The sequence below is a fragment of the Danio aesculapii genome, chromosome 1, assembly GCF_903798145.1.
Source record: "Danio aesculapii chromosome 1, fDanAes4.1, whole genome shotgun sequence".
Taxonomy (NCBI): Eukaryota; Metazoa; Chordata; class Actinopteri; order Cypriniformes; family Danionidae; genus Danio; species Danio aesculapii.
Genome location: NC_079435.1, coordinates 24,336,324 through 24,360,234, shown reverse-complemented (window position 1 = coordinate 24,360,234; position 23,911 = coordinate 24,336,324). Strand labels below are relative to the sequence as shown.

Below are 23,911 nucleotides of genomic sequence, written 5' to 3'. Positions count from 1 at the left end.
TGCCAAATTGTACACTAAACTGCTATTACATATTACTGGTCTTAGCACTGTGGAGTACATTATTTTCAATGATAATGGACTTGTTCCCAAATCCACCCAAGCCATTTGTCAGTTATTTTCCTTGGACCCTATCATACACATGCCCAGAGACTTAGAATGGGGGTACATTCTCTGTGATATATTTTTGCAGAGTGATTGGACCCCCGATTCAACCTAGGAGTGAAGAGAGGGTTGTAGGATTGTGAATGGGAAGTGAGGAGAGGGAGAGACGGTGGTTTTGAAAGAACGAGAAGAACAGTGCTAGAGGGCTGGTCTGCTTTAAATATGTTTTAGGAAGTAGGTGATTGGTCAAGGAGCAGAGTGAGGCGTGGTTCCGACACCGAAGCTTTGTTAACAAGTTAACTCCATTTTTTGTGTAAAACATAGGTAAGATGTTCCAGGAGAATTAACTCAAAAATTATCTTGTGTCAACCTTTAAGTGATGGAGATTTATCACCAATAAAATTAAGTATGTTTTTTTTTTCTGGCAGCAAAGGTTAATATATTATACAATTTCTTATTAGCTGATGAAAAAGGCGTCCATTAGGGACACACAAAGTCAATGAAACTGGGTCAAAATCTGCATGTCAAAGATCTTTTCCATTTCCCCAAGCACCAAAGACCAAAACCTTTGCAGTCTGTTACATCACCACAAACAATGCGTTAAACTACCTACATCAGTTTTACATTTTAAACATATAGGCGAATTAAAAGGGTTAAATAGATGTCTGTGGTTAGATATGGAGTCCATGTTATTTTATATTGTATTTCTCTTGAACGAGTACAAACAGATGATTTCTTAACATTAGGTTAAATATTATCATGCTTCCTCATCAATATCAGTATCTAACTCTTCCTCCCATTTGGTTTTAATTCTCTGTATATCAGGAGATGGGATTGAACATGTAGACCCATAAAATTGACCCACAGACATCTTTCCTGATGATAAAAATTATAACCTCTCAATAGAAGATATCTCACAGTTTTATCTGTGTATTAGTTTTTTCATTCATTCATTCATTCTTTTCGGCTCAGTCCTTTTATTAATCAGGGGCGCCACAGCGGATTGAACCACTGCATCGCCCATATTCGTTTTTTTTTAGAATAGGTTATTTTGCAAAACTCTTACGTAGACAAAATTAACAAAACCTTAATGTGAAAATATGGGATACTTAAGTTTTTGCATATTTACACAACCTCAAAAATACATACAAATCTATAAACATTTAAACATTTTAATTAATTAAAAAAAAGAATTGAACCAATTCTTTAAAATTATGTAAAGACTCTGAGGTCCTAAAGATTAAGTTTTTATGACTGTTTTTAAAAAACAAAACAAAACAAAGTAATTGAGTGTCTAAACCCATTCACAGCTTCCTGTTGATCATGGATTATTTTGGTATCAACTTGGCGACTGTGAACTCCTGCATTAACCCCATCATCCTCTACTTTGTCAGCAAGAAGTTCAAGAATTGCTTCAAGGTGAGTTGTTTATTCCTTCATAAAAAACAGACTCACAACAAACTGTTACCAAATGTTTTCCCCCGCAGCTTTGCAAAAGCTGAAAACAAAGAGTCTATCAACAAACTGTTTTTGATTTACTTTCCTGTGAGTCATTGACAGAGAGAGAGAAGGAGATGGAGAACGAGAGAGACGGATTACATTTTGTTTATTGCCAATTAATTTCAAATATTCAGACATTAACCTACTAAAAAGCATTAGCATGAAAACAATAAATTCCCATCAATAACTGAGCATAAAGCTCTTTGACAACACCAAATCAGAGCGAGAGAGAGAGAGAGAGAGAGAGAGAGAGAGAGATAAGGTATGTCTGGTTCTGGTTGTCTTGCTAGTTTACTGAAAGTGATGTCAGTCCCAAAGTGGCCTCTTTTGAGTAATGAGGACGATCCCAAAGATACAATGCAGCTCAAGTGTTTGTGAGTTGAGCAAAACAACAACACCAAGTCAAAGTACATGGGTTTTAAGCATATTGGCGATTTGTGCAAGAGATTGTGTCGGGCCAAGAGAAATATTGAAAGTTATTTATTGAGGCCAAACTTAGTGCTGCAGATAAGAAATACAGATTTATTTAAACTCATTCCCCTCGAAAACAATGCCTAAGTGCACTAATGTACTTATAATCCTCTGAAGCCTATGGAAATCCTCCGAAGCCTATGAAAGTGCCTTTGGAAACATTTCTGACAAAGACATTTTACCATTGCACAGATCTTTTACTCTTAAAATCAAAATGTACAATGAGTGCTATATTAAAATAAATATCAATCTGATAACATTTTAAAATGTTGATTTTCGTGTGTATGGTGGAAGTTTGGAAATGAAACGATTGAATGTATTAAAATGAGATTGTTCACTCAATATTGAAATCTCTGACATTTACTAACCCTTCACTTGTCACAAACCTATTTTTTGAGCTACTTTCTTCTGTTGAACACAAAAGAAGTTATTTCCAATGTTGGAAACCGGTAACCGTTGACTTCTATAGTATTTTTTTTCTGCTATGAAATTCAGTGGTTATCGGTTTCTAACATTCTTCAAAAACCTCTTTTGTGTCGCTTAAAAATATATATTTAGGCCTAACATATAAGAATTATGTATTTACAAAGATACATACTTTTGACATAATATATTATATAATAATCATATAATAATCATATTTTTTAGCTAAACATAAATAAAACAATTGAGAACAAGGTTTAAGTGATAATATCAGTAAATCCAATGTGTTTTAAATTCTTTTTATTAATTTAAAACACATTCGATTTAATCTATTGTGTGAAGTATGGAGCTGCATCAATTTTGCCCACAGATTTAAACTAATTGGAACTGGCTTTTTTTTACAGCTATATATATATATATATATTTATTTACACAGTTGAAGTCAGATTTATAAGCCCCCCTTTTTAATTTTTCTTCTTTTTTTGAATATTTCCTAAATAATGTTTAACAGAGCAAGGAAATTTTCACAGTATGTCTGATTCGTTTTATTTCAGCTATAATGTGTTGAAAAAAAATCTTCTCTAAAATAAACAGGGTGGCTAATAATTCAGGGTGGCTACTAATTCTGACTTCAACTATATGTATGTATATATATAATATATATATATATATATATATGTATATATATATATATATATAGATATATATATATATATGTATTATATATATATATATATATAGATATATATATATATATATATAGATATATATATATATATATATATATATATATATATATATATATAATACTACAATATATAATATTATACTATATATATATACATATATATATACATATATATATATACATATATATACACATATATAGTACATATATATACACACATATATATATACATATATATACACACATATATATATACATATATATACACATATATATATACATATATAACACATATATATATACATATATATACACATATTATATATCATATATATACACATACATATATATATATATATATATATATATATATATATAATATAGATATATATATATATATATGTATGTATGTATGTATGTAGTATTCGATTAATAAAGTATTCGATTGAACAGATTTAGATTGATTCTAAGAAATCTGACAACATACATTTGAAAAAAACTGACAAACTAAATAAAATTAAAAGGTTACAAACAGTTAAAGATAAACTACATCATGATTTTTTTTGTGAAAGAGTAAATGATTTTTGAGTAAATGTTCCTTTTTTGGGTGAACTATCACTTAAATGTTGTTTGAATTTAACACAACGCCTACAATAAACCAACAATGCTATCAAATGTGAGATAATGCATTTCCTGAAGCAATCATACCATTTTAGATTGCCTTTATTGAATGCTGTTAAATAGTGATTTAAATCACAGGTACAGTAACTGAACCACACTGTCAAAATATCTGTTAATTAACAATCTGTTTCACATAATTTGGTTGTTTCTGCTAATTGGGGCATTTAAATTTTAAAATCAGTAAAGCTGCTTTACAGCAATAATCATTTTAAAAAGCTCACTACACGTAAACTCGAATTAAACTAATCTCAGCTCCGAATACTTATGATTTTGAATAATTTACCAAGACTTTTATTGACATTTTTAATAGTTTGAAACGATACACATCTGTGTTTTTATAGTTATTTTTCCAGATTCACAATATTCACTGTAAAAAATACTGGGTTCAATACAATTCCTTTATGCTTTCACAACACCAATGGATCATGTTAACTTAACCATTTTTTCAGATTGTGAAATTGCAGATTACACATAAAAGTTGTCCCAAAAAACCTGAAGAACTGTGTTGTTCCAACTCAACAAGCAGCAAAGATGTTTAAATGGTGCTGTCAAACTACTAAAAATATCAATGAAAGTTAAACTGTTAAACTGGAGTTTAATTTTCATCATCATAAAAATGTTGACACTAAAGATCAACTTCCAATAATGGAATTTTTAAAAGAAAAAGAAAACACCCTTAAAATACAAACTGTTAATTAACATAAACATTGAATTTTGTTTAAGTTATTTGTGTACATTTTTTTTGTACAAGTCCACACAATGATAAAACTAAACAGATGTTTTGCCTTGAGAGTGTCCAAGACCATGGTGTAAAGGCTCCACCTTCTTCTAGAAAGAGGGATGGGAGCAACAGCTCATTTGCATTTAAAGAGATACACACAAAACTGTGTGCTTTTACTTTACAGTTTTTTTTAGTCGCTTTGGTGCATTTCTCCCAACACTATTTACATTTGGATAACAGTTAATGCATTTCTCAAAACAGTTAGTTAGTGCACATCATAGTAGCAGTTTCTCATTCATTCCAACAAATTGCAAATGCTTTTGGACATGCATTAATTGCTTTCACACAACTCTCTGCTGTTTTATAACATTATCATTTGCTTATGTTGTCATTTTGTATGTCATTACATACAAAAATGTTGAAAAATATTTTTTTCCTGAAAGTGTCTTCTAAATTGCACAAATTTATGAATGATTTACAGACCTATGTATGTTGTTTGTTCAGTTTCAATATGTACTGCAATATTGTGTACAGTTGTGTACAGCTCTACCCAAAGGGAGTTTATGTTTGTTGTAAATAAGGGTGTGTTTATTCTTTTGCACAATGCTGTGAATAAATTAGAATTGCAAAGAGAATATGCAGTAAAAATGTGAAACATACATATTCAGTGTCTTGTACTCAGATACCTCACTAAATGCAGTGATGTTTAACTTTACTGTAGTTTTCCTGGCTGTGCAAATAGTATATAGTGCTGTCTTGAGCATTTTCAGGAAGTGTCACCAAAATCTGACTTTTTTTGCATTGGAAAAATGTACAGAGTAAACTGGCATAATGAAAACACGACAAAGCTATTTGACTATCTTGTTCATAAACAATGGTGTCAGGACTTTTCATTTTGATGACACTGACACTATAATTGACATGAATACTTGCTTTGAGGAATCCATTTTGAGAAAGTGACACACTTTTGCAGGTTATCAACTAGGTTTTGCAGTTTGTACTAATTGTTTTGAGAAATGCCTTAACTGTTGTACAAATGTAAATAGTGTTGTGAGAAATGCACCAAAGCGACTGAGAAAAACTGTAAATAAAAAACAACATCGACAGCATTACATTAAATGATCTGTAATGTATTTTAGACAAAACTACAGCTGAACCTAAGCTAACCTATCTTGTTTAAAAAAATGGGTACATAATATACAGAATGTGTTAAAAGATGTTCGTATTTTACTGCACACATTCTTTTTAAAAGAAATCATTTTGAACAGTGCACTAAATTTATGTATGTAATGTATCCATTTTTCATGTATGCATTTATGAATCAAGTTATTTATAGATTTCACATACACTGTAAACAATTTTTGTAAATTACACAGTATTTAACTATAATATGAACTGTATTTTATTGTAGGACAGTTTTGGTATGTTACTGTATTTTAAAGGAAAATTACCGTATATTTTAGAGTTAAGATATACATACAATTCTGTAAACACTTATACAGCAAGATAATTGGGGCTGTAAATGTAAATATAGTATTTTCTGCTGTAATTGATTTACAGTAATTTACCAGGCTTGCTGCTGCCAGTAAGTTACTGTAGATTTTACAGAAAATTATTAACAGTGTATTTTGTTTTCCATCACTCTTTCAGTCCTGCTTATGCTGCTGGTGTTACTCTAAGAACCAGGTGTCCAGCTCAGGTCCAGTGAACGGCACTAGCATTCAGTGCAAAAACCATGAGCCCGGCAACCTCAACACCGACAGAAGCATCCGGAAATACAGCGACTAAGAAGTATATTTTAAAAATATGCCTTACAAAACATTTGTACAAACATTTATATAAGACTAAAAGGCCTTGTGCTCGGCGCATCAAGCTGTTTATATATATATATATATATATATATATATATATATATATATATATATATATATATATATATATATATATATATATATATATATATATATATATATATAGCTTCAGACCAGACAATGGACCTGATATATTTAAAGTTTCCCACAACAGCTGTTTCTCAGACTTCGGGAGTGTTGTTTTGCTGTGTGAGAAGTGGTGGGAGTGAAGACCAACAGCAACAGGATGCAGCTGAACCTAACAGCTACAAATGAACCCTGATCAAGGGCTCCACATGCTTTCCTTGCGTAAATACTGCACGACCAACATGGTCAGGATCATCACTGTCCAATGAGAAAGGAAGTCAAAGAAAGGAAGAGTGAAGTGTTTTTTTCGGTTCCTTCCTATGAACTTTGCCAAAGAAACTCCCAGCGTTCTGCTGAGGAGGCAGCCTATCCTTTATTTTCAGCGTCCGGCTGTTATTGTTAGCATTTTCTATGCAGTTATGAACTTTTTTTTTTAAACAGGAACTTTCAGGTCACCTCATGCCTATATCTTTATTTAGTTCTTAAGTGAATCGTATTGTGCGCTGGACGTCACCTCTCTTTAGGAAGAAAACGAAGATTTGTGTTTGAGTGCTAAATGAGTTTTTTTGTGCGTGCGTGCGTGTGTGTGTATGAATATGTAAAAATCAAAGCATGAACACGGCACAGCCAATGTGAAGGGTAGCAGCTGGATTCTGTTCCAGCATTAAGGAGGCAAGTGAAACTTTGACCTTGGTGGGATTTAAGAGTAATTTCTAGGAATGCATCCAACTGCAACAAATGCTGGGTTATAGTGTAAAAGAAAAGAAATAAAGAAAAAAGAGAGCATAAGGGCACGGGAAAAAGCTTTCTGTAATCCAAAAAAGTGATTCAAACATTGCTTTATTTTTACACTGTGAATTTTCTGTGAAGAGAACCTATACATGCTATTTACCTTGTATACTTAAATATTATTGATATTTAATGGCTTCAGTATTTGTATATCATCTGTATTTTAAGTTGATATATTTTAATGTATATTGTGATAGAAAAAAAAAGTACTACCGTTCAAAAGCTCAAGAATAGTGTGTGATTTATTTTTTTTTTATTTTTTGTAGTGTTCAGCAGTGACGCATGAAAATAATCAGAAGTTACCAAACTGTAACATTTATAACGTTTAACTAAAGTTTTTGTTTGGCTGGTTGTTTCTTTCATCAAATATATACAAAATAAAATACAAAAAAAGTATAATTTTTACTAAAAGTATCATTTAACACTGCAATCATAGCAAGGAATTAAATGTTTATGATATATATATATATGTGCGTGTGTGTGTGTGTATATATATATATATATATATATATATATATATATATATATATATATATATATATATATTTTTTTTTTTTTTTTTTTTTTTTTTTTTTTTTTTTTTTATTATTTTATTATTATTATTATTATTTTTTCATATTAGGGGTGTCCAGATCCCATATCACATAATCGGAAAATGGGCCCGATCACGCAGTTTCAGAATCGGACGTTACCTTCTCAGGACTCATATTCAAGCAATTATTTTTTCGATAGTCTACAGAACAAACCATCGTTATACAATAACTTGCCTAATTATCCTAACCTACCTAGTTAACCTAATTAAGCCTTTAAATGTCACTTTAAGCTGTATAGAAGTGTCTTGAAAATATATCAAGCAAAATATTATTTACTGTCAACTTGGCAAAAATAAAATAAATCAGTTATTAGAGATGAGTTATTAAAACTATTATGTTTAGAAATGTGTTGAAAAAACACATTAACAGAAATTAAACAGAAATTGGGGGGAAAAATAAACAGGGGTGCTAATAATTCTGACTTCAACTGTATATATATATATATATATATATATATATATATATATATATATATATATATATATATATATATATATATATATATATAAGTGTGTATATATATACATACATGACATAATTTTGTTGCAGAGACTCTATTGGTTAAATGCCAGCAAAGTAGAACATGGCAGCAGCTTAAAGCAGAAAGCACGAGTATGTCACAAGTACATTTTCATAGCAAACTGTGTCATATGTACACTTGGGATGTGGGTAAACTTGAGGTAAAAGAGAAAAATATACATTTAACACAACAAACAAACCAAGTTGTTAAATGATAAAATAAGGTAAATGAAATTAAAAAATAAGGAACATCCTGGATCTGTTTCTTTGCTCTTTTTAATTCTTTTTTTATGTATTATAGAAGTATCGGATTGAGTTTCGGCATCGGTAGATACTCAAAATCAAATGACTCAAACTCGAGGGCAAAAAAACCTGATCATCCTGGACATCCCTATAATTCATATTGCAATAAATATCGTGAAATAAAATAAAAATAAAAAATCACAATGCTAGACTTTTCTAATATCGTGCAGCCCTAATAGATAGATATGAAAACTTATTTTAAATTGGAAAAAAAAATTTACAATATGGTAAAAATAAATAAATATCACCATTAAAGACAATATCAATCGAATAAACAAAATCACACACCAACAGCTTTTGAACGGTAACGTTTGTATTTTTAATAAAATAATGTCCTTATACACCTAATGAAACTAAAATGAATGACGTTATATACGTTCTGACAAACATCTAAATGGATCTTGTTAATCTGATGTGCTGATGAAGTGTTAATGTGTGTGACAGAAACAAAAAAAGTGTGTGGTGAATTTTGATGTCCTTCTGTTACACATCCTCACTGCTACCACTGAATAAGGAAATGTTGCACAATTATTAAAAACAAACACATATGAATACAAGCGCATTTTAGCACTATAGCTTGCGAATGCCTTTGTTTACTCTAAATGCAATGCAGTACAGTAATTAAATTGTTTATTTTGCATATCACGATTGAATGGTTAAAACCTTTCTTCTCCTAGACTCTTTGTAGTCCTGTTTTCAAGATAAGCTGCTAGTTATTTTTAAGAGTGTTGTTTCAGACTATTGATTCTACCACTTAAAGCAACGCGGTCTTATCTGTAAATGTAATGAGATTTTAGTGTTTAAAGATTGGTGTCTTCTGACGGCTGTCTGCTTTTTGCCTGGGAAGAAGCTCCAGGATGGAGTGATTTGTGATGCACGTTGACCCCAGCAGGCAACAAGGCCCCACGGGGTCATCAGTGTCCACCCAGAGGATGTGAACGGGGCACACTAGAGCATCAGATTGAGACTGTGGGGCTTCTCACAAATATTTTCTGCAAGTGTTTATTTGGACAAAAGAATTCTGTCTGTCTGATTTTGGTTTGGCCAAATAAATGTGTTTTTTATTTGCTTGTGTGGGTTTTTGTATGTAAATAAAGACATTTTACAGAGATTTAAAGGAATGATTCACCCAGAAATTTAATTACCCCATAGTTTACTCACTCCTTGACTTTTTTTTCTGTCAGACGAACACAACTGGGGTAATTATAATATGCTTCCATGCTGTATAGTACTGTTGGATAGTCAAAACATTATACAATACCAAGGGGTTAATTCAGGTCTTATTAAGGGGATGAATGTGGTTTGGTATCATATATAAATATTTAATTAATTTAATGAAACTCCAGTAACTGATTTCCGACAATGACTGAATGCACATTATGCCCAACTGACGTATATACTGACGTATGTACAATTGCCAAATAGTTTTATTTTTCATCGTCGTCTTCTGTTCTTCTGTGGTAAACAAACGAGTACTGCAAGTAGTTCTAGCTAGACACATCTATTAATTATTTATTAAGTTACCCATTGATTGTATTTTATTAACATCTGCCCATGCCATAACCAAATGCTTGACCAAATGCTTAACAAATCCAATGATTACAGTAACGTAAAAATGATAATTATACTTAGTATTATTCATATGATTTATTGAATTACCCATTAAATTGTATTTCATTAATGCCTAACCCTACCTCAACTGTCAAAGTAATGTAAAAACAGTAATTTTACTGAGTATTATTTATATTATTTATTAAACTACACATTAAAATGTATTTTATTAATGCTTACCCCACCCTAAGCCCAAACCCAACCCTCACAGTAATGTAAAAACAGTAATAAATATAGAGAGTATTACTCATATTAATTAAATTACCCATTAAATTGTATTATATTGAAGCCTTTCCCTAGCCTGACCCTAAATCCAGCTCTCACAATAATGTAAAAACAGTAATTATACTATTATTCATATTATTTATTACATTACCAATAAATTGCAATGCCTACTCCTACCCGAACCCTCACAGTAATGTAATAACTAGTAGTTATTCAGAGTATTATTCATATTATTTAGTAAATTACCCATTCAATTGTATTTTAAAAACACCTACCACAACTCTAAACCAAACCCTCACACTAAAAACAGTAAATATAGAGAGTATTAAACATATTATTTATTAAATTATCCATTAAATTATATTGTATTAATGGCTACCCCAACCCAACCCTCACAGTAATGTAAAAATGATATTTATACTGAGTATTATTCATATTATTTATTAAAATGCCCATTTAATTGTATTAACACCTACCTCAACCCTAAACCCAACCCTCACTGTAATGTAAAACAGTGATTATAATTCTACTGCTGTTATAATATATATATATATATATATATATATATATATATATATATATATATATATATATATATATATATATATATATATATAATTATCATTAACTTCCGGCCACCGATGTATCACTTTTAGACTTTACCTTTTCACACGAGAGATTTTTCAGCTACGAATGTGTCTTACATCATCATACGTCATACACATAACATACAATGGGGTATTTGCACACTGACTTTTAATTTCAGTCAGCCAGCCCCAGGGCTTCTGATTAATTGCCATCCCATATCCAAAATTGGCAAGTTTAAGATTTGATTTCTTCAAAAAAAAAAAAAAAAACAGCGATCTTCACTGCCTGACTAAGATACGATATAAAGTGAGTATCAGACCAACCAAGAAGCACTGCGTTCAATTATATTTTTACGCACCATGTCTTTAAAATATGGAAATTAATTTTGCCCCAGTATTTTCAATGGAATTTCTGTGCTAGCCAACTAAATGAATGCTTAAGTCTATACTGAATCTACTGTAATTACATTACAACACTGATGCTGTAAAAGGAACCTTATGAAATTGAAAATAGTCACATAAAGCTTTTCACCAAAAGTTGGCTGAAAAACACTAGCTTTGCCTATAGCCCATTGGTTGCTGACGGAAGTTAGTGATTGGAGTTAATCATTAAAAAAAAAAAAATCTAAATATTTTTGTTATGAAAACACATCGCTCCACTTCATAAGACAAGCGTTGATCCTATGACAGCATGTTGGTTAGTTTGACGACAGATATATTCCCTTTTTCGAATCTTCAAAATAAAAGTCACAATCCCACAACATTATACAGCAGGGGTTCGCAAACTTGGTCCTGGAGGGACGGTGTCCTGCAGATTTTAGCTCCAACTTGCCTCAACACGCTAGAAAGCCTAGTAAAGCTGCGGTCACACTGGGCTTTCCCTCCCACAGACTTCCATTCATACGCACGCGAATGCGTCAGACCGGAAACGCAAGGTCATCCGTCAAGTTTCGCATGTTTCTGCGGTGCAAAGTTCAAGCTTGGTGAACTCTGACCTGCAAAATCGTATCACTTATCTGCGTGAGACCAATCGAGGATCAAAACATGACCTCTCTGGACAGAAATTTAAAACATGGAGCAATAGCTCTCTTTTTTAATGTCTAATCATCTTGTTTAATCCCGCCCTTTTTCGCAGCACCGCACGACAGAATTTCGCACACACAAACTCTAGTGTGACCGCAGCTTCAGAGCTTAATTAGCTAGGCCAGATGTGTCTGATTGGGGTTAGAGCTAAAATCTGCAGGACACCGGACCTCCAGGACCGAGATTGAGAACCCCTGTTATACAGCATGCAAAAGCTACAGCAAGATAAAAAAAAAAAATTATTTACACCGACTGTGTTCCTCTGACAGAAAACAAAAGTCATATACATTGAGGCACAGAGGATGGCTTGAAGGGCAGCAAATTATTATATAAGCTACTAAATGACAAAATTGGAAGTGTGAAGTTGCATTGGAATCAATTGCTCTAAAAAGAACATTCTTTGTTGCTCTAAAATGATAAAGTCAATGCAAAACAATGTTCTAGGCTGAATATAATATGCCATATATTCGCCAAAACAAGCATGAACTGTTTTGTTGTCTAAAGGCGTTCCTTATCCCATATGAAATTAGAAATTGATATCAGAGAACAGAGACGGCTTAGACAAATAAACGTGTTTTTATTTGCTTATATGGATTTTTGTAAGTAAATAAAGAAGTACAGTGATGATGATTCATTATAAGTTCTTACAGCTACAAATGTGTATTATTTTTAAAATAAATCATTTTTGATTGATCTAGAGTCATTGCAGCACAATGTACTCAGATGAATATAATACTACACCACGCTCTAGCCAAAACAAGCATGGACGAGAAATGTTGTTTTAAGGCATTCTTTATCACAAATGAAATTAGAAACTAAATTTAGAGGACAGAGACAAGTTTGCTTTGAGAGTTTTGTCAAACTACTGAAAGTGAAAATGTATGAGTTATCATCAGCAGTTGGAGATATTCTTTCTCATGCTCGTGAAACTGCCTTCAGGGAGAAGAAGGAATGGTTCGAGGAATTTGCTGGGAACCTCTGAGCTTGCCAAGGAAGAAGCAAATGAAGCTCAAAGGCAAAGCAAGGCTGACTTTTTGGATTTATTTATTCATTTATTTTTAATTTGTGAAAGCTGCCTTATTAATTTGGAATAATTAACTTTTTAAAATGCTTTCATTTTTATCTATTTATTTTTAAAAGTGTCTTAAGTTCACTAATGCTGCGCTTATTTGATCAAAATTAATCATAAGATGAGTGAAAATAAAGTTTTTTACATTTTTGATCAAACAAATGCTGCATTGGTGAGATTGAAATACTTATTTCAAAGAAATAGTCAAAAATGTAATTGCTGAAAGTTACAAAAAACAACACCAATATCAATTGATGTTAAAATAGCAACTTTAAACATACTCATTTGTTTTTTACCTTTATAATACACTGTCAACCACATAAACCAGAGGTGATAACAAGAAAGTAGCATGAATAATAGTAATATTTTACGTTTTTCAACTGTAAACAATACTATAACATTTTTTTTGAAAAACTAGAAACATAAAAGTACTATAGTGTAAAATTGAATGTAAGGTTATGTCAATTAAGTAATATATAATGAGGATGAAGAAGGGCTTCACGATACTGGAAAAATCTAACATTGCGATAGTGTGTTTTGCTGCAATATATATTGTGATATGAATACAATTTCACCAGATGGCTTGAATAGCTCTATTTGTGAAAAATCATTCATTTAGATTGGTTGAGCTGAGTTTGTAAGGGTGTGAGTCATGTATAAAAAAATAAAATAGCAACAATAATTACCATTTTAATTTTACACTAAAGTACTTTTATATTTATAGTTTTTTAACTATTCAGTTAAAAAACATAAAATATTAGCATTGTTGATGTTACGTTCTTGTTATCACCTGTTTTATTTGGTTGATGTTGTATTATAAAGGTAAAGAAACTTAGTATGTTAAAAGTTGCTTTTTTAACAGTCAATTGATGTTATATATATATATATATATATATATATATATATATATATATATATATATATATATATATATATATATATATATATATATATATATTATAGGTGGGCATAGATAAAAAAATTATTATCTAGATTAATCTAGATTAAAATGGCTCATTTGAATTCTGCTAAAGGCATATGTGTGCTACACAAATAATAAGTCTTTGAGAAAGGGTTTCTCAAGCCAGGTGGCACATTAGACCAGGGGCTCATCTCCTGTTTCCAAAATGCATCACAAACTGCATGAGAAACTGTTCTACTATGATAATTGATGATGAAAATAAATTATGTTCAATACGATGTACTTGTATTTACTGACTGTTTCAATTAAACATGAATTTTGAATTGTAGGCCTACATAAGCTCCAAACAGCGATTTTTGATTACCTTAATCCGACTAAAGTCATAACTGAACTAAACAGAAACTGAATTAAGACATGTGGAGTATGCAGATATTAGTGGCATTATGGAAGTAAACACTATTATCAAATTATTACCGTCATGTAGGACTTTTTGCCATATTTTCCGACAAGATCCACACACACGGCTGTCAGTTAAGGACCTTACGCACACACACACACACGCACACACACACACACACACACACACACACACACACACACACACACACACACACACACACACACGCATGCACACAGACACACACATCGCGAAATGCGGAAGTTTTTTTCTTTCCAGCGACGTGCGTTAGTAAATTCCATGACACTCTCAGCAGTCCTTACTCCTTATTTGCATCTAATGGCATGAATGAAATGTTCATGAGTTAAAGTGAAACTGCCGAACTGCAGTTAAAGTCAGGCATCCTGATGATTTGATTCAGAAGGGCACTTGTTTGTCAGACGGCTCACAGTATAGGTCAGGTATACAGCCACGGTAAAATATCAAGGTGAAAGTCAGTATAGCTTGCGTAGAATAGACCCAGCTCCCAACCCAACTTTGAGAATAGATTAACGGCGATATAACGCAGATAACGGCCCAGCACTAATATATATAAGGGCTGTCAAATGATTAAAAAAAATTTACGTAATTAAATCACACTTGTTTTTTAATTAATCATGATTAATCACGAAACGCAATATTTATTACAGAAATAAAAACACAGGCATTTAAGTGCCATTTGAATTTCAAAACAATCAATGCCAATAACAAACAAAAATGATTTCCATGTTGGATTCTAAGTAGACTACAAACACACACACACACACAGACAACGCGCACAGTACGGACCCGGTGAGCGAGGGATCCCTTCAGATTCATCAACATGCATGATCGCGTTCATTGTTTAAACTAAGCGTTCTAAAGTATGGCTGTATTTTACAAGAAACGATTCTGAAACAGCAACGTAAAGCAGATTCTTTACAAAAGTTGAGTGTAGGGCGGGAGTGAAGGCTCATGGAAGTAGCTTAAAGGCAGAGAATAAGGCTGTCTTTGACAGTTTTCGACTTCATTTGCCTCTTTCACTAAAGTACATTTACATGGACACCAATACTCCGCTTTTATGATTAAGATACTCTGATTAAGATATCATGTAAGCAGCGATTTTTGATTACCTTAAAGGATCACGTGAGTCCCAAAATGCGGATGTTTTTCTTTCCGTTCACCATGAGGTAACAAATTCCAATAAAACATCCTGAATGAAAATATGCTAAATGAGAGTGAACTGCTGAACTGCAGTTAAAGTCTTAATGTTAAAAATGAAACACCCAAAATTGCATGAAACTCTGGAGGAAATGCAGGATAGCCTGGTGATGCGACATTAATTGTTTTATACTGAAACTTTCCTTCTAAAAGCGCGCCCTTGGTCCGATACAAATTGCACGTTAAACACACGCAGGGCCAGAGCAAGCTGAACTGGTGCTCTAGGCAAGAGTTACAATTAATGACACATCTGATCAGTGATCATGTGCGGAGTGTCAATCCAGCATTTACACTTTTCAAAGAGGGGATAAAAGACTTCCAGTGGTTAAAGTCCGCTATGAAAATGACTAAAGCATTCACCGTAAAGCCGGTGGGACGGAGTTTTCAGGTAACAGTGTTTGCCACTGAATCTACACATTAAGCACGAGATCTAATGTTATTTAATCATTCGTTTAATCGTCACGATGCTGTCAATCGTGCGACTGACACAGCGTTCACCATAGCTGAGGAGCATGCATTCACTGAGATGAAACTGCAGCTCATGAAAAGACTATTACTGCTATTAAGATGGCGTATACAAATAGTTATAATATCATCTGTGCAATATCAGACAGCACCTGTGAGAACAGCACAGTTATTATTGTTAATTCAGTTCATCTCATTCACGTCAAGCAGTGTGTGCAGGGCCGTTGAGCGCATGCAGATTTTTGGTTATTTGTTAGTTGTGATTAGAGTGTTAATATATAATAGAATCTGTTATTATAAAACGTGTAGTAACGGTGCTCATAATTTTTGGTGGGTGCTACAAAATTTTGTCTGGTGTGCCTATACATTTTTGAAGTTAGGAGCACCGGTGCTACCAAGAAGAAAAGGGTTAATTTCAGGCCCTGTTAGACCTTTATCGGTAGAGGAAATTTTGGGTTTTAAGAAAATGTTAAATGTAATAGAGCCCTGTTACATTATTCCTTCATAAGCCCATTTCAATCAGATAATTCCTGCTTTCAGATCCACTAAAATGGCAAGTGACAGTCAAATCAAGCAGATTTGTGCTGTCAGAAAAAAAGGTGGACACTCATCTTTCTGAAAATAAAAAATTACTTAAAAATTTATTGAAACGGAGTTCCATATAAAAACAAATTTTTTTTCTTTTCTTTTTATTTGTTTAACTACTACAATATTACATTTATTTTTTTTAAAGGACGCTTTTTGGTTTTGAGTATAAAGAGGGATTTGTTTTATTTGCTGCCAAGCAGAAACTCCAGAAGTATAGCTCTATCACTGTTTAAAGTAAAAGAAAAAAAAAAACAAGATCATACTTTTATGATGTTAGTTTTAATACATTAAAAAATTTAAATCAAAGAAATCCTCTGGCTCTTTTCTTTTTTTGCTGTATCGAAAACATACCGAACCGTGACACCACTGTGTCGTATCGAACCGAACCGTGATTTTTGTGAACCGTTACCCCCCTAATATATATATATATATATATATATATATATATATATATATATATATATATATATATATATATATATATATATACACATATATATACATATACACATATACACATGCATACATACATACATACATACATACATACATACATACATACATACATACATACATACATACATACATACATATATATATACACATATACACATGCATACATACATACATACATACATACATACATACATACATACATACATACATACATACATACATACATACATACATATATATATATATATATATATATATATATATATATATATATATATATATATATATATATATATGATACCATTTAGACATTGTACAGGTTTATCTTTGCAAGTATGATAACTTATTCTTCTAAGCCTAACCTAAAAATAGAGGCCACGTCCCATAAGTGATAATGCATTTAAACAATAGTTCAAAAGCACAAATTGATAAAAAAAGAAACAACAACAACAACAACAGCAGTGTCCTAATAAATATAATCAATATAGTTTCTGCCATGAAATGCTCGAGAAATGAGTGACACATTCAAGCAGTTAGATTGCTAGACTATCACATTTGATGACTACAACAAATATCATTCATTCATTTTCTTTTTGGCTTAATCCCTTTATTAATTTGGGGTCGCCACAGCGGAATGAACCACCAACTTATCCAGCATATGTTTTACACAGCGGATGCCCTTCCAGCCGCAACCCATCTCCATCTTCATACACACTCATTCACACTCATACACTACGGACTAATATAATTTAGCCAATTCACCTGTACTGCATGTCTTTGGACTGTGGGGGAAACCGGAGCACCTGAAGGAAACCCACGCAAACGCAGGCAGAACATGCAAACTCCACAGAGAAATGCCAACTGACCCAGCCGAGGCTCGAACCACCGACCTTCTTGCTGTGAGGCGACAGCACTACCTGCTGCGCCACTGCGTCGCTCATTACAACAAATATAATATAATATAATATAATATAATATAATATAATATAATATAATATAATATAATATAATAACTTTCTCTTGCCTTGAGGTGAAATCTCTCAACAAAACCCATATGTTCTGAGGAAAAACAGTGCTATAGTGCAGGTCTCCAAGGCCAGACTCCCCTATAAAGATAAGCTTGGACCGTATCCTTACGTTTGTTCATAAGACTGTGCTCTGCCATGGATTATATTAATAACACATTTCTGATATTACATTCTGCCGATTTGATACTTAAAAAGGCAAGAAACAAAAGGGTTTTGGATCATATCTGCATGTTTTAACTGTTGAGAGCGTGCAGTGCAGCGGCCTCTATTTTCTATTTCTGTGAATGAGATAACCTCATCTGTCATGCAAGCTATTTTAAAGCATTCCGAAATATGTTATTAAGAGCATAAACAGGTCTTTTATAATTTCATCAAATGATTCTTCTTATAAATAAACAGTGTACCTGACAGCATTTATAAACTACTATTTTACTAAAAGCCATGTCAATGAGTGCATTCTGTAAATCTTAACAGTTAATGTAATTTAACTGAAAACTTACCATGAAATAAGTAAACTTTTTTGTGCATAGTTATTAAGAAATAAAAACTAATAACATAATTGATTAATAAAAAAATATACATAACAAATTAAATCAATTGAAAATCGATTAAATGTAAAGTAAAAAATACAAACACACACACACTAGACGGCCACTTTATTAGGTACACCTATCCAACTGTTTGTTAACGCAAATTTCTAAGCTAATCACATGGCAGCAACTCAGCCATGTAGATATTGTTAAGACAATCTGCTGCAGTTCAAACCGACCATCAGAATAGGGAAGAAAGGTGATTTAAGCAAGTTTGAATGTGACATGGCTGTTGGTGCCAGACGGGCTGGTCTGAGTATTTCAGAAACTGCTGATCTACTGGGATTTTCACGCACAACCATCTCTAGGGTTTACAAAGAATGTACTAAAAAAGAGAAAATATTCAGTGAGCCGCAGTTCTGTGGACGCAAATGCCTTGTTGATGCCAAGAGGTCAGAAGAGAATGGCCAGACTGGTTCGAGCTGATAGAAAGGCAACAGTAACACAAATGACCACTTGTTACAACCGAGGTATGCAGAAGAGCATCTCTGAATGCATTCAACCTTAAGGCGGATCAGCTACAGCAGCTGAAGACCACATCAGGTACCAATCCTGTCATCTAAGAACAGGAAACTGAGGCTACAATTCACACAGGTTCACCAAAAATGGACTACAGAAGATTGGAAAAAACGTTCCATGGTCTGAAGAGTCTTAATTTCTAATGTGATATTCGGATGGTAGAGTCATGGTAACAACATGAAAGCACCAATACATCCAGCCCTGTATCAATGGTTCAGGCTGGTGGTGGTGTAATGGCGTGGGGGATATTTTCTTGGCATACTTTGTGCCCATTAGTACCCACTGAGCATTGTGTCAACACCACAGCCAACCTGAGCATTGTTGCTGACCATGTCCATCTCTTTATGACCACAGTGTACCCATTTTCTGATGGCTACTTCCAGCAGGATAACACCATCATAAAGTGTGAATCATCTTAGACTGGTTTTTTGAACATGACAATGAGTTTGCTGTACTCAAATGGCCTCCACAGTCACCACAACTCAATCCAATAGAGCACATTTGTGATGTGGTGGTACGGGAGATTCACATCATGAATGTGCAGCCGACAAATCTGCAGCAACTGCGTGATGCTATCATGTCAATATAGACCAACATCTCTGAGGAATATTTACAGTACCTTGTTAAATCTATGCCACAAAGGATTAAGGCAGTTCTGAAGGCAAAAGCTGGTCTTACCCGGTACTAGTAAGGTGTACCTAATAAAGTGATCAGTAAGTGTGTGTATATGTAAATGTAATATAGGCTATGTAGTATATGCCTATATACCATATATAGTATTTTACATTTTATCATCTAGGGGTATTTGGATTCAAATGCTAATGACAATTGGATTGAATCGTTTGTGCACTCATAAATCTTTGGCCAGATGTTTGAGATTAATAAATAATCAAACATATACTTTCTCTTTTTCCTGTCCTGAGGGTATCCATCTGGCATGACACCAATTCGTGAATATAAAAATTCACATATCAAGAGATTAAGTAACCGCCAACCTTCCCCATTCAGTCCAACACGAGGTGACATCTAAATTAAATCCAAACTAAACAGAAGAAGCACAAACTCTCGTGCTGGGAGTCACATGAGACGTTAACCATGGACGTCACTCGCCGTTTAAACTTTAAATGTGTATCCAATTTTCTCCAACACACCGCCTGTTTGTCTTCCCTGCCCCGACATGGCAGAGTCCCGCATGCCATTTTGCAGAGCTATCCCTCCAAGTCATCCAACAAGACGCTCGCATGAGTGTGGCAAGAGCAATTTCTAATTTATAAAAGCCAAAAGGATCGATTCAATATTCATGAACAATCTGTCCTGTCACAATGAGCCATTTCTGTAACTGGGGGGCCAGTATGATGACAGCGCAGCGACATAAAGGAAAAGTTCTGCCTCCGCGTATTCAGGACGACTTCAGCCTACATCTTCCTTGGCCCACAACTATTGCATCAACTCTTTTTCTTTTCTTTCAAATATCCACCTTTTTGGCCCATGATGTTTTGCATGAACTTCGGGAGTAACTTTTGTAAAACAATCCAACGCAATCTCACTGCAATTCAGAACTTTTTTTGATTTAGAGGCTGATTTATATTCATTTGTACACTGAAAAATTATTCATTAGATTTACAAAATTATTTTTTAAATGTAATGGTTTATACAATTTTAAAGTTGGTTTAAAAAAAAAAATATATGTTGAACATTGCTAAATTTAATTTGTTTAAATTCAGCCCATATAAATTGGTTACCTTAAATGTTTTTCAGTGTATACAATTTCATTCATACAATTTTCTATGATTTGCCCATCCCCCAATGAAGTGTAGGGATGGTGGAGGCCTTTGATATAAAGATCTGGCTCACAGTCTCCACCCTAATTTATCCCAAAGGTGTTTAATCGGGTTAAGGTCAGGACTCTGTGTAGGCGAATCAAGTTTTTCCACACCAAGTTCACTAATTCATGCCTTTACGGCTTTTGCTTTGTGCACTGGTGTAGAGGGCACACAAATGTAATTGTGTGAATTCGTATGTAACCCACCAGTACTTCACCACCCAACCTGCTCTGAGCTGGGATTGAACCTGTGATTCTTTGCATGGGAATTGGTTGACCATGGCTGCTAGTGTCTGGCCTCGGTTACACATACAAATTAGTGAGTTTAGATAAAAACTGTCAGTGAAGTAAAAAAAAAAAAGGAACAATTTGGTGTCATTATTCTCCACAAAAGTTCATCCATCTAATACTAAAAAGGAAACTTATTATAATTAACAAATTACTTTCCGCACAATACACTAAAACTTTCAACAGAAATACTGTGGACATATATTGAATATACTGTGTTGTAGGACAAACAAGAAAATGATCTGCAGGTTCAAAATCAACCTTTATTTTAACCTTAGCACTTTACTACAACAACAAGCTGACCAAACAATAAAACAATTTACACAGCAAACCCTAAAGACAAATAAATATTATATTAAATGCAAATAAATAAATAAATAAATAAATAAAGAGAAAAGTGTCAGTGCACAAGTATAAAGTATAAAGAGTCATTTTTAACCCTCTACTGCACACAACAACATCCAACAATGGATCCAACTTAGAAATTTCCAATTTAAAACTTTCCTTATAATTTTTAATTTTGTTGGTTGAAATGATTTAATTGGGGTTGCAGTATTATAAGCTTTAAGAACTTATTTTTTTACAGAACTTATAAATAACACCTAATACATACTTTCCAACAACTAACATTTACACAGCTTTCCCTTATTCCTTTCTTTTTTGCTGAATATTATTAAAAACAAACCTAATATTGTATTATCATGTATACAACATACAGTAAATATAAATACTTTCTCTAGTAAATATTATAACAAATAAATAACAAGTCTAGTATATCCAGATGCATCAGAATAATGTAGCTACTAGCTAACAATGTTTATATATTATACTATATATACTATACTACGCCTGTCTAATCTGCCTCCGAGCTAACTTACCTGAATTGTCTCTATCAAATGTCCAGTCTGCATCATTCTCATGATCACTAAAACCCATCTCAACCTCACTTTCATCTGCAGGAAGAGTCAGTTCTGTCCTTTTCTTCTTTCACTTACCATAGAACATGGTGGTGCTAACTAATACACTGTTCCCTGTATTTATATCTATTCAAAAGTAGTATTGCCATTAAAACTAGATTTTATCCATAATACAAATGCCATTATTATATACAACTAATCAACATTACATTACTAGCATTTATGTTGTTATTGTTACAACTTAAAAGTTCACAGCAGACCTTGCTAGCTAACCCATTGCAATTTTGCACGTTCCATTATTGCGCAGTGTTGCCATTTGGCAACACATACATTTGATCGATTTACAAAAAACATTTGAGTTGTGATTATGTCATCATAACTTACTGGAGGTGATGTTTCAGATTTTTTTGTGGATCTGACATAATTTGATCCTTTGTTTTTATTGACGTTTACATTTGCATTCAGCAACTACTCACAATAAACGCCAGTCTGCCATAAATCGCGCAACAGAAAAACACTGTATGTCATGTGACTTAACCAAAGCACATCATTGACTAAACTGAGGTCTTCTCTTTCCAACAAAATTTTTTTATGTTGATCTTAAAGAAACAGTGGCAGGGAAATGAACATAAGTTTCATGTTGCCATATGGTGACACCGTGCAGTAGAGGGTTTATAAGTTGGTTCTAAGCTAATGGTCAGTGATTGTACTGAAGTAAAGAGTTTTAGATACAGATATGCTTGTGACGATGTCATGTTAAAATACAAAGTATAATGTTATTTTTTAAATCATGACAAACACTATGTAAATTGATTATTTGTTGAACAGCCTTATTATTTGACATTATTTCTTTCAGTTCTTTTCAGTTTCATAAACTGCAAATGCAACCAATAATTTGTAACGTAGATTTCATAAGCAGCTAAATGTGGATACCTTTTTTTGTGTGTGACTTGCACGTGATATTTTGTTGCAGTCTGGTTCTTCTCATCATAACAAGAGAGAAGTTTTATGGGTCAAGATCCTGCCTCTACTTTCATCATGGAAAAAAGGTTTAAGCTAATTTTAAAGAACAGTAAACTCGCCTTTCTTGAAACATGCTTCTATGTCTTCTACAGGACTGCTGGATCTCACAAGAAAAACTCAAACCAGACCTATGATAAAAGCATCTGGAAATGATAGCAATTTTTCATTGCTCATTCATGTTTGAACACAATTTTGAAAATAACTTTTGATATTATTTGGAACAGAATTTGGGAAGAGCTTTTAAAGTTCATAAATGGACACATTTCATTCCCAAAACCATGCTAAAACTCATTTTAAGATGTAGGGAGCAATATTATCTTATAATATCTAATATTATCTTATAATATAATATCTT

General features: G+C 32.8%; 1 protein-coding gene across 1 annotated transcript in view; it reads left to right on the top strand.

Moving 5' to 3' along the window:
- The window catches only part of ednraa (endothelin receptor type Aa), a 33,699-nt gene extending 27,225 nt beyond the window's left edge, over positions 1–6,474 (top strand). The window contains exons 7-8 of the mRNA XM_056457742.1: positions 1,413–1,521; positions 6,237–6,474. Coding sequence (XP_056313717.1) covers positions 1,413–1,521; positions 6,237–6,374 — 247 coding nt within the window. The 3' untranslated portion in view covers positions 6,375–6,474. The remainder of the gene's footprint in view (positions 1–1,412; positions 1,522–6,236) is intronic.
- The last annotated feature ends 17,437 nt before the right edge of the window (positions 6,475–23,911 follow it).